An 11,370-nucleotide genomic window follows, 5' to 3' on the forward strand; every position below is an offset into this window, starting at 1 on the left:
TTGAGATCACCCTGGTACAGACTTACACCATACCTTACGCGGAAAACTTTGACTGGTCCCTCACCAACTGACAGCCTCGGACGTCGACGCGGCTCTGCTAAAGCTGCCGTACCTTCCCTTTCCTCCATCAAGCATTCAGATATCCATCTAAAGTATACCAGTGTACGAATAAGGCATCTTTGCGATGCCTGTTGGAGAGCTCAATCTTTTCGGTACGTCACTTTTCCCATGCATTAGAGAGCCGCCAGTGTTTCATCGAAAGCTGATGCAACATTCTGATCCATGTAAATTGAACGCGGTTATATTGCATTGTCGACAAGCCTTCGACAGCATGGGGCGCCTCAGACAAAGACATCAGAAACTCAACGTGATCCGTATCCCATGACCTGGTGGTGGGGTTTCGCTGACCGTCTTTATATCACAGGATTGCACCAGTATGACAACCAGACATCATTCTTCTACTCGTCAGGCAATGGTGCTATCCTGAGTCAGGTGGGTGGTTCACAATTGTTTCCGGGCCATGCCGCGTCCAGCGGATTGCAATGAAGCACAACATGTTTCATGCGCTAACAAGAGGGCAATCTAGTACGACAATATTTTCATGTTTTCAATTTTCCCCGTTTTTATAAGAGTGTCTGCACACGCAGGGAGTGGGCTACGGTATCGTGGTGGGGTTTGGAGCGTTCTTTGCGCTCGTCTGTTCGCTGCTCGCATGGTTCGATGTGACCTTCATTGGCAACAGAGACACGTCTGAGCACTTTCAGACGGCCAGTCGGAATATCAAGACCGGCCTCATTGCAGGTGCCACATCTCCCCTTCTGCTCCTTCGTCATGTAGTGTCATGAAAGTGCTGCTGCAGCATTATCAAAGCAGCCGATCAAGCGTGTATTTCTGCATGCAGTTGACGTTGTCAGTCACTGGACGTGGAGCATCACACTTCTCCAGTCCTCCACTGTTGCCTGGAACTATGGCATCTCTGGGCCATTCTGGTGCGAGCCCGCTGATGCCACTGAGTCCCACAATGACCACTCCATTCATGTTCCTAACCTTGAAACAGCATCCCGGTGCTGAACACCACGCTGGCATTTGGTTGGTCTCGCTTGTATCTGGAGAGTCCAGCAAGGGATGGAACATGTTGCAGCCTTTACCTGCAGCTTGTCTGCAGGGTGCACCTTGCCTCTTGGCAGGACAAGTGTGTAATAATAATTACAAACTGCGATGCAATGAACTTTTTTTTTTGCATGCATGCAGGTACTCGGCCGGGGCTGTGCTGCAGATAATGCTGTTTGGCATCATGGCCATCCAGATCAAGCGCAAGGCTCCCAACTGCCACACCATACTGGAAGTCGTGAGACTGCGCTGGGGCAAGGCCGCCCACCTGGTGAGCTTATCCACTTCTTAGGGGGTCTATCTATCTAAATAAATACAGTACTCCCGGTGCACTCCCGGGGAGTATTGAAGATGAGACAACCAGGGTTTGACAGGGGTCCTTGAAAATCTCAGGCCAGCCCCTTTATGGGGCTGCCGTGATAGTAGCTGAAACTTCGCTTGCATCCCTGGGATTTCCAAACTTTTTCAACAGGGAGATGCAGGTATTCCCTTAAATTGGCCTCCAAGTGGTTCAAATTGCCTGAAAAGTTCGGGGTTCCCCTCAGTCACAGCCGAGTAGCTCGGGGCGTTGCCCTGCTAATATTTTGCCAAATCTGTATTCATTCCAGGGTTGCCGTGAAATGTCGCCCTTAGCCTTGAAGCAGGTTGGCCAATCCCTTGGAGGGCCCTTGGGGGCTGTAAAACCCTGGAGACAAACCAGCTCTCGGCAACCCCAGGAGCCCCGCCACCAACTGCTTGTCCATGCTCCTGCATGCTTTCTCCTCGACTCTGCACCTTGCCAAGATTATATTTTCTGTTAGCGCACATTTTTTCCATCTCAATGATGGTAAGCACATTCTGTCTGTTCAAAATCGAATTCTGAAATTGAAAACAAGGGTGCTCGCAGGTGTTCCTGTACCTGTTCTTCATCAACAACCTGTTCATCACCAGCACACTCATCATTGGAGGCGGCGCAGTCATCCACGCCCTCACAGGTGCATCTTTTAGCATCCTTTCAATTCAAATTTAAAAATTGGGCTTGTGTCATCTGCAGGGCCAGCTCAGGCTATCAGGAGTCTCAGGAAACTAGGGTCTGCACGGAGGCACTTGCTGGAAGAATTTTTAGTAGTCTCTGCTCTTGACCAGCTGTATATGCTGTTGTTTCGAGAGCATCTGCCCCTGCTTTGCAGCTCGATTGGATTTGGGCAGGCCATAATAAGATGGCCCATATTTTCTCTGGCCCTCCTCTGATTGGGCAGGCTAGAAAGGTGCATGCATGGCCCCGGCTGGCGTGGGCGGTGCAAATCCTGCTGGGCACCGTGTTCATGATCGATTGGGTCTTGCTTGGATCTGGCGCGTCCACCAAGGGGGGGCAGCCTCCACCTGTAATTTGTCTGCAGATGCGCCTTGCTTCAAACAGAAAAACCGTGTATCAATGATGATGTTTTCTTAAATAATAAGGTGCACGCATGCGCAGGCGTTGCTGTGGAAGCCAGCGCGATGCTGATCCCCCTCTCTGTCCTGGTTTACTGCGGAGCTGGCGGCATCAAGGCAAGCCCATTGCCATATTCGTTTTCAATTTTGATCTTGACTTCTTGCGTCTCAAATCTCTGCCTCCCGTCTCTGGTGGCCGGCCACCTCGATTGCTCTCTCGCCCAGAGGCGATTGTTCTCTTGCCCAGAGGCTCAACCCTTTGGCTCTGAGACTGACCAGGGGCCAAACTGGGTCATTTAAAGGCCTTGTCAAATCCTGCATGCAACGGCAAAGCACAATGACTTGCAATTCGTGTGCTCTACTGCACAGAATGAATATTAATATTGAAGATAGTTCAAAAGGTTGAGAGGTTGCTGCATCGCGCCTAGCCCTGAGGGCTGGAACAAGCGTGTATCAGTCAAATAAATAAAGAGAAGCATATTCGTTGCACATGCAGGCGGTGTTCACATCGAGCTACCTGCACTCGTCGATCATTTTCGTGGGCGTGGTGCTCTTCAGTGTCTATGTGTACTCCGGCTCGGACGGCGCTCCCATTTCCAGCATCGGTGATGTCTACGACAACCTCGTCGTGCGCAGCGCGGTGAGTAATCTGACTCATCCAAATATATACTACGCATGCATCATCTTCATTGGTCCGGTACTTGCTACTTGCTAGTTCTGAGTGCCTTGCGCGCTTAGCGAGCATATTCAGAAGAGTATGCCCTCTCTCTGCAGCAGAGCATATCATTAGTTAGCACCAGGTGCGACTGAAAGAGAGCCGTGAGTGCATGTTCAGAAAATGGGCTACTGAATGGGCCGTTTGTGTAGGAGCACTGCTACTGCATCTTGTTTGCCGCGTAGCACAGATTCACCTACTCAGCGGCTTTAGAGGCGGCAACCACAAAATATTTGTTGCGCTGAGACTCACTACAGCAGCTTTTGATTGCCCTGTCTGCAGAAGGCTCATTGAGCCACTTATCAAAGAAACTCATGTCACCAGGGCAGCCTCATGTGACAGGTTGCTCTTGCTGCTGCCCAGACGGCATCATTCAACCAACCATGCATTTATTCTCAGTCACAGCAGCTCTTGTTGCTCTGTCTGCAGACTCTTATTTGAAGTGAAAACAGAATAAATTCCCTTTTGAGGAACCTTTATCCGATGTGACGGGTGATGATCGGCCTAAAACACGAGCAGTGAGGGTGAATCAGCAGTGAACCTACCGTCAGCAGCACCGAAATTTGACTTGATAGCAAACAAAGCAGAGAGCATACAGATGACCTGATCAAATTTAAAGTGACAAAGTGACGGGTGGCAGGGTGGAATCTTGTCCAGGGGATTGATCTGGAATGTCATGATTGCTGCTGCGCAGGCGGTGCCGCACACAAGCAACAGGGACGGGAGCGCGCTCACGATGTGGAGCGGCAATGGCCTTGAGTTTGGCGGCATCTTCTTCGCTTCCTGCTTCGGCTGGATCTGGGCCGACCAGGGGTTCTGGCAGTCAGCCATCGCCGCGCGCCCCTCCGCCGCATTCAAGTGAGACCCCTAAATCCTAAAGTCTGTACAAAGATCCCATAAAACCCTAAGAACATAGAAATGATGACTGCCGTCAATTGAGCCTCCGGTAACAAAGATTGTCCCTTTTATCAACTGAGCAGCTGCATTTTTGAGATTTCTGGGCCTGCCACCTTCACTTGCCCAGCATGCTTTGGTTGCTGGAAATCTAATTAGCCTCAGAGGCCATCTCAGAACAGTGCAAACTGTCGGAGCAAGCTCCAAACAGAACATCTACAAAGTACAGCCTGCTTCAGACCCTGCCTAGCTGCTCCACACAAATTTAAATGACTCATCACTTGACTAAATCGAAGTCCTGTTCCCATGCAGGGGGTACATCCTAGGGGGTCTGCTGTGGTTTGCAGTCCCCTACACGCTGGCCACAACGCTCGGCCTGACTGCTCTGGCGTTGGACCTCCCGTTGTCTGCCAAGGAGGTCGCCTCTGGACTGGTGCCCCCGGCAGTGGCCTACCATCTGTTTGGCAAGGGCGGCGTCATCCTGATAGCCATCATGGTCTTCATGGCAGGTATGTAATGGTTACCTCACTTTCTAGCGGTGACTACTCAGTGACTGCTCAGTACAGCATACCGTTGCTGCCTGTCTTGGATGATGAATGGGTTACCTCGCTCGTGGCTTGTGGCTACGTAGCAACTAGTGAGTAATCAAACCAGTGCTGCCCATCAGAACCCAAAGAGCTGTTCATCCGTGATGAGCCTCCATGTCTTTGCATTTTGCGGCCCTCCTTGCAAGCTTGTGAACAGCATGCGGAGAGGGCTGGAAGGATAGCTTTTGAAGGCAGATGTTTTTGTGTGTGCAGTGACCAGCTCCGGCAGTGCAGAGTTCCTGGCAGTCTCTTCCCTCTTCAGGTACGCATGCTTGAGCGCACTCACATCTGTATGCAATCTCTTGCTTCTCACGCGGATCAGTCTGTGAAGTGCGCTGACGCTGAACACAAACAGGAAGTTGCTGACAGGGATGCTGTGCATGCAGCTACGACGTCTACAAGACGTACATCCGCCCCAAAGCCTCTGGCAAGCAGGTAAATTGTTGTTTACCGATGAGCAACCTCTGCAGAATGAAAAGCTCAATTTCAATTGCAGCACCTTGCCGTGATCGGAGAGACTGTGGGTCTTGTTGTCTTGTGTGGTGAAGTTGTGGCAAGAGAAAGCTTTGGGTGTGGTCCCTGCTGGCGGGGTGCATTTCTTGCGTTGATCGGGTCTTGCCTGGTCCATCAAGGAGTAGGATGTGCGCAGCCTGTACCTGCCGCCTGTCTGCAGACGCACCTTACCTCTGGCAGGAAAAGCGTGTGAAACTATGATGCTTAATGTAAAATTCTGATTAGAGGCGTGTGTCCGCAGCTGCTGCTGGTGTCAAGGCTGGCAGTGCTTGTCTTTGCGCTGTTCTGTGGCGTGTGGTCAATTGCGCTCATCAAGATTGGCATCGACATCAACTGGCTTTTCTTTGTCATCGGCCTGCTCGTGGCGTCTGTCTTCCCCCCAATCTCCTTCCTCCTCACCTGGAACGCTGTTCCCAAGGTGAGAGATTCATGATCTGCTCTGCTACACTCTCTTTCCTGGAACATGCTCATTTCATTATTTGCATGCATAAAAGACCAGAACCCAAAACCCTAAATTCTTGTTTGCAGCTTGTGTTTAGTAAGGTGATTCAATCCACACCAAGTTGGCATACTAGGCAGCCCATATCTATCAGCACTTAGGTATTAAGAATTAACCATATAAAACGTTGATATTCCTGCTTGTAAGGATTCTTTCTACATCTTTGCACATTTTTCCCAGCTCTCTCTGGAAAATCAGAGGCCACCAGGCTCCTGCAGCCTGACAGATCAGACTCCTCAGAAATTCCTGATTGCCAGAAGCCTTCGACGTAGCAATGTGCAAAGTCATGTGCATGTGCATGCGCAGGGTGCAGCCATTGCTTCAGCCCTGGGCGGACAGGCGGCTGCAATCATTGCCTGGCTCGTGAGCACTCACATTCTGCATGGCGAGGTCACCATCACCACCACAGCCCTCTCAGGCCCCAGCCTGGCTGGAAATCTGGTGCGCACATCTGCCCCAAAGTAGAGATGGATGCACGTAGGCGTTTGATTGAACAAATTCTAGTCTCTTGTCTTCATCTGTGTGAATTTGCTGTTGTTTCGAGCTCCCGAACCCCCGATATTGCAGCTCTGTTGGAGTTGGGCAGGCCATGACAATGGGATGGGCCCTCTTTGACTGGCACTCTTTTAAATTGGGCGCACGTGACAGAGCTTGTGCTTGCCAAACTTGTCATTTGGGAAGACTTGATCAAACGTCCTTGGAAAACTAATGTACGTTTTGATGTGAAAGTGGATTGTCACATGGAAATGCAAGCATGTGAGATTTGCTCAGAGCCTAGAAGGTGGCAAATTGGGAATGCACGTCTCGGTGGACAGCTGTCCAAAATGACTTTCCCCTGGTGAGAATGGCCAACTTGCCAATGCCAGCTGGCACATGAGTAATCTTCCAATCAATTGGCTCTGCACAGGTGGCCATCATTGTGAGCGCGGCGATCGCGATAGTGTGGACGCTGATAGCCCCAGACAGGAACGCCTCCTGGGAACAGCTGCGTGCAGACCTGCATGACAAGGTCGAAATCCTGGACAATGCCAAGGTGAGGCTTTAAACCTCACCCTTCCACATACAAACAAACGCTGGTATCTCACCCGCACTTGGCTTGTGCATATTGCATTGTCCTTACTGCAACCAAAGCCGCATTGCATGCATGGAGATAAACAACGATATTGGAATCCCTTGACAGAAGAGCTTCTGACAGGGCCTTGAGCAATTCGTGTGAAGCACTGCCTTGGCTGTGGGATGCAGCCTGCACCTCCATGTTTTGCGGTCTTCAGGCAAATTCATTACCTGTTGGTGCCTGCCCATATTCTACCAGATTCATGTGAAGCATCGCCCGGTTATTGGATCCTGCCTTACTTAAGGGCTTGAAGGGAGGCAGCTGCATTTAACCCCTCTCGCTCTTTGCCTGGCTCGACACCAGTGACTCTTCCAGTGAATCATGGGAAGGATCCCATGTCTGAGGGCTTGACAGGAGCGATTATCCCCTTTCGCTGTCTGCTCAGGTGATTGACAGCGAGAAGGAGGATCCAGCCAAGATGGCGTACGCATACAAGATGACCTGGATATGGGCGGGCTGCCTCTCAGTGGTGGTCTTCGTGCTATGGCCTCTGCTCACACTGCCTGCTGGGGTCTTCTCAAAGTCCTACTTCACCTTCTGGATCGTCCTCGCCATGATCTGGGGCTTCCTGGCAGGTGAACTTTCTGTCGCCCATGTGAAAAGAAGTACTCTTTTTAGGGGTAGCTTGAATTTTAGGCTTGCCCAATTTTGGTACCTTTCCCGTGCTTCTTTGCCTGATTAGGGGTGTTTCAGTGAAATTCGTCAACCAGTGCATATTCTATACTGCCTGGCTGAAGCATGATGACACTCTCCAGTGCACAACCCTCTTAACAATGGTCCTGGTTGAGATAAGGGTCTTGATGCCACTTGCTGCCATCTGATTGGTGGTTATGAGGGTGTAAAAAGGGAGTGGATTACTTATAACGAGAGAAAAATATTAGGACTGAAGGGTGATTTTTGCCTTGCAGCGCTGGTAGTCATCTTCTACCCGCTCATCGAGTCGCGCGAGATCTTTTATGCCATCTTCGGTTTCGGCCCGCTGGCAGAACGCAGGAGGGCAAACAAGGCTCTGCACAACTCCTCTCCAGCGCACACAAATGGAGCCGCGCACACAAACGGAGCCACAGAGCTTGGGCAGCTGCAAAAGGACAAGTTCCCCAGCGATGAGTTCAAACCGCCACAAAATGGCGAGGCCCCTGAGATTGACAGCAAGATCGATGTCCTCACCGATGGCAAAGCCGCCGGTTACTGATCAGTGAATTGTATTAATATTCAAGTAATGTTCAAGTGAGTTTTCTGGGTACTCAGAATTGCAATGAGTGTACAATGTCGGCTGTACGTTGCAGGTCTGGAACGTGCTATGCATGCGGTGCACGAGATGCTGTGCCTTAATTGACTTAATTGCACATTATTTATCCAGCTGTGAAGGGTTCTATCGGGGTGCACTCTATGCTGATGTGGCTGCAGGTTTATTTGGGCTGTCCAAGGCTAGTATGCTGGAAGATTCTGCAAATTTTTGGCTGGTTATTTTGGGGTACTCATTTTTTTTTAATGCTGTGCAAGCGTTCTTAACTGCTTGTAATTACGATCTTGCTTTTCATATCACCCATTCTGACATTGTGATCACGTGCATTCTGCATGCATCATGCACTTGCAACAATGCCCTTGTAAACCTGCTTCATTACCACTGCCCGACAATTTTTTTGTATCCCTAGCTAGCCACATGGGCCTCACACTTGCACAGAGGTAGGGATTTCTGGCCGGCCTATGGGGACTATAGTCAGACGCCTGACCAGCGTTGGCTAAGAAGCCACCAGCTTTGCAGGGCGTCAAAACAGCAAGTATTAGAAATCAGCACATTTGCATGGGAAATATCCTGCGAAAATCTTCAACTGCTTGGCCCGCCCACGGCAGCGCGTGCCGGCATACGTCGAAACGTGCGGGGTTCAGCTTCTCGTCTGGCTCGCAAGACGTGTCGAACTCCATCACGAGTCAGCCTAAAAGAAGCTTCACAAATAAAGAGAACGTTGCAAGCATGTCGGTAAAGCGCTACGTCGTCACTCGAGACCTTCCGGGCGTTGACTCATTTTCGAACGAGCAATTGAAAGAAGCTGCCCAGGTCTCGAACAAAGCCCTCGATGAGCTCAAGGGCGAGGTACAATGGGTGAACAGTTTTGTCGTAGCGGATAAAACGTACTGCATATACCAGGCAAAGGTGATAGCACGCTTCCTTGACCTGCCTTTGCGACATCGGATGTACTGCGATTGCAATATCTTGCAGTACCTCGGGTGTACAAGGAGACCCTGACATGACGTACAACTTTTCGAAAGTCCTTCCTCTGTCTTTCAAATGCTGACTGTGTTTCTGAGGAAGACTCTGCAACGTCCGCAGAACGAGGAGGCAATCAAGAAACATGCGGAGCTGTCAGGGTTTCCAGCAACGCACATTGAGGAGATCAAGACGCAGATCAGTCCCACTACTGGCAGTTGACTGCCTCGTGATTTTTAAAGGCATATGTGGGTCCAAAACCTGTTAATCAAGGCCAAATTGCCTGATCTTAAGCCTCCTTATGGAACAATTGAGCTCTCCTCTGAACTGACCTGATGACAGCAACTGCCTTCTTATTGTGGTTTTGGGTTTTGCTGCCTCCTGTATTTTGGATATTATATGGAACCTTGATAAAGCGAGATTCAGAATCATACAGCATTGGAGGAGATGATTTCAGGTGTCACTGATATAAACTACTGTCCCACTGCACATCCCCAAACAAGTGGCTGGTATATTCCTGCCCAAGTAAGTTGATGATGACTAATAGATGACTAATAAATTACTCAGGCCCAGCCTTGCAGCCTGTTGGAGCTCTGAATGGAGTCTGCAATGAGGTGCTGCCAAATGACTCTGTGTGTACACCCAGCTCATCCATGTCATCAGGTGCTATACTTGCTACTCCTCTTTCTGCTGGGCTGCAGCTGCTGGTGACTTTATACTTCCAAGAGGATTTTTTGGTGTAAGCCTGTGAATGCCTGCAGCAGCTCCACAGCCTCACACATCTAGCACTGGAGCAGCGAGCTTGAGGGCCAGAGCATATGCCTGCACTGCAGATAGTAAAGATGCATGAGAACACAGGCAGGCAGGAGCAAATGTAGCTGCACTGCACGTCACAAGATTGCATGAGATGACAGGAACGCAGGCACCGGGTGCAGATGTAACCGCAGCTCGCCAAGGAAAAGCATACCCAGAAGATCTTCTCACAGAATGGAGACACATATAAGGAACTGCAGGCCAAAAGACTACATGAAATGACAGGCACGCAGGTGCAATGGAGCAAGGTGAACTGGTGGTTGGAGCAATTTACCTGACCCCTTGGGTATATGACCCTACACCCAACCAGAGAAGTTGCCGCCATCGGCCAAGCCCCCTCCGCTTGTAGAAACTGGTGCCTCTGCGGTGCGTCCCTTATAATTAAGACATCTCTCCAGGGTATCTTGACTTTGATGCCTAAAAGCCCTGCCAGCAGGATAGACTTAGCAAGAATGACAGAAGAGTGTGTGGATGCAGGGACGCTGAGTAGAGCACCAGCACCACTGCATGGAGAACTGCGAACCGTAGTAATTTAAAGAGAATAGCGACAAGGCATGCCTGTGATGCACCAATGAGTGCACTAGCCAGGACTGCAGCATCACGCAGCATCATGCATGCATCGTCGCCTGATGTGCTAGATTTAGGTGTTAGATCAGGTGTATTATGACCTGTGCGTGACGTTGAAACATACTGAGAACTGGTTTGCAATTGCATGCATGCGCATTGGCAAATTTTAATATATTGGTGTTGCGCCTAGTAGGCCTCACGAGTGCTATGATATCTTTCTTAAGGTGTGAAATGCACGGAATGCTGAATTGCAAATGAGATGTTGAACGACTTGTAAAGCTGAAGACAGAGAGCAGTTTTGCAAGTGCTTTGCTTGCTTGAGCTGGCATGAGTCATGCATTGACTAATCCTTGTGCTGCCCATGCTGCGCGTGAAGCTGCAGATCGGTCAATTCGATATCGCCGTCCACCGTGAAATTGTATCTTTGCTCAGATAAAAGGCACATCATACGCAGAATTTCTAATGTGAGTGGCCAAGTCAAAGATGAGAAGGCTCGTGTGATAACGCACATAACACTGGGTGTCTCTCTGCAATGGATCCCGGTACGTTGCTAGCTTCATCATATGATCTGTAATTATCGATGATGTCAGATTGTATATCAATGGATTTCCGCGTACAATCGCCCTGCATATTATCATATTACTGGTGGTGATCCAACATCGGTGGCCTTCTGCAAAAAGCAACTTAAAGCTACAGACACTCTAATTACACACTAGTCGTACATTGAAAATGCTTCTGAAAACCCTGTAATCTAACTGTCCCGATCGACCCACTCGGACTGTGGAGAGTCGCTGTAGTAAGCATCCATATTTATTCTCTGCGCTAGGTGATACACTGGCGGACGTGAGCGGCCGGAAGCTGCAGGATTTGCTTGCCAAAAGACAACGTAGAGGCAGGCATACCAGTGCAGCTTCATCCGTTGGAGACATCGAGCGT

At 49.9% G+C, this 11,370-nt stretch overlaps 2 protein-coding genes across 2 annotated transcripts; both read left to right on the forward strand.

Annotated features, from left to right (window-relative positions):
* Positions 1 to 184: 184 nt before the first annotated feature.
* COCSUDRAFT_57020 (urea active transporter-like protein 2) lies at positions 185 to 8,037 on the forward strand (the record flags this gene model as incomplete). Its single annotated transcript, XM_005645586.1, has 17 exons — positions 185 to 212; positions 425 to 492; positions 648 to 801; positions 902 to 989; positions 1,252 to 1,381; positions 1,997 to 2,084; positions 2,567 to 2,613; positions 3,020 to 3,163; positions 3,933 to 4,096; positions 4,445 to 4,641; positions 4,933 to 4,981; positions 5,106 to 5,154; positions 5,474 to 5,650; positions 6,038 to 6,172; positions 6,639 to 6,764; positions 7,231 to 7,420; positions 7,754 to 8,037. The coding sequence occupies 17 exons, from the start codon at positions 185 to 187 to the stop codon at positions 8,035 to 8,037; spliced, it is 2,118 nt and encodes a 705-aa protein (XP_005645643.1).
* Positions 8,038 to 8,807: 770 nt separating this feature from the next.
* Positions 8,808 to 10,693, forward strand: COCSUDRAFT_54123 (hypothetical protein). The gene is made up of 4 exons (XM_005645587.1): positions 8,808 to 9,000; positions 9,178 to 9,876; positions 10,142 to 10,293; positions 10,426 to 10,693. Exons 1-2 carry the CDS (start codon positions 8,821 to 8,823, stop codon positions 9,274 to 9,276), a joined length of 279 nt encoding a protein of 92 aa, XP_005645644.1. The 5' UTR covers positions 8,808 to 8,820; the 3' UTR covers positions 9,277 to 9,876; positions 10,142 to 10,293; positions 10,426 to 10,693.
* Positions 10,694 to 11,370: the final 677 nt, after the last annotated feature.

This window comes from Coccomyxa subellipsoidea, assembly GCF_000258705.1.
Source record: "Coccomyxa subellipsoidea C-169, whole genome shotgun sequence".
NCBI classification, from domain to species: domain Eukaryota; kingdom Viridiplantae; phylum Chlorophyta; class Trebouxiophyceae; family Coccomyxaceae; genus Coccomyxa; species Coccomyxa subellipsoidea.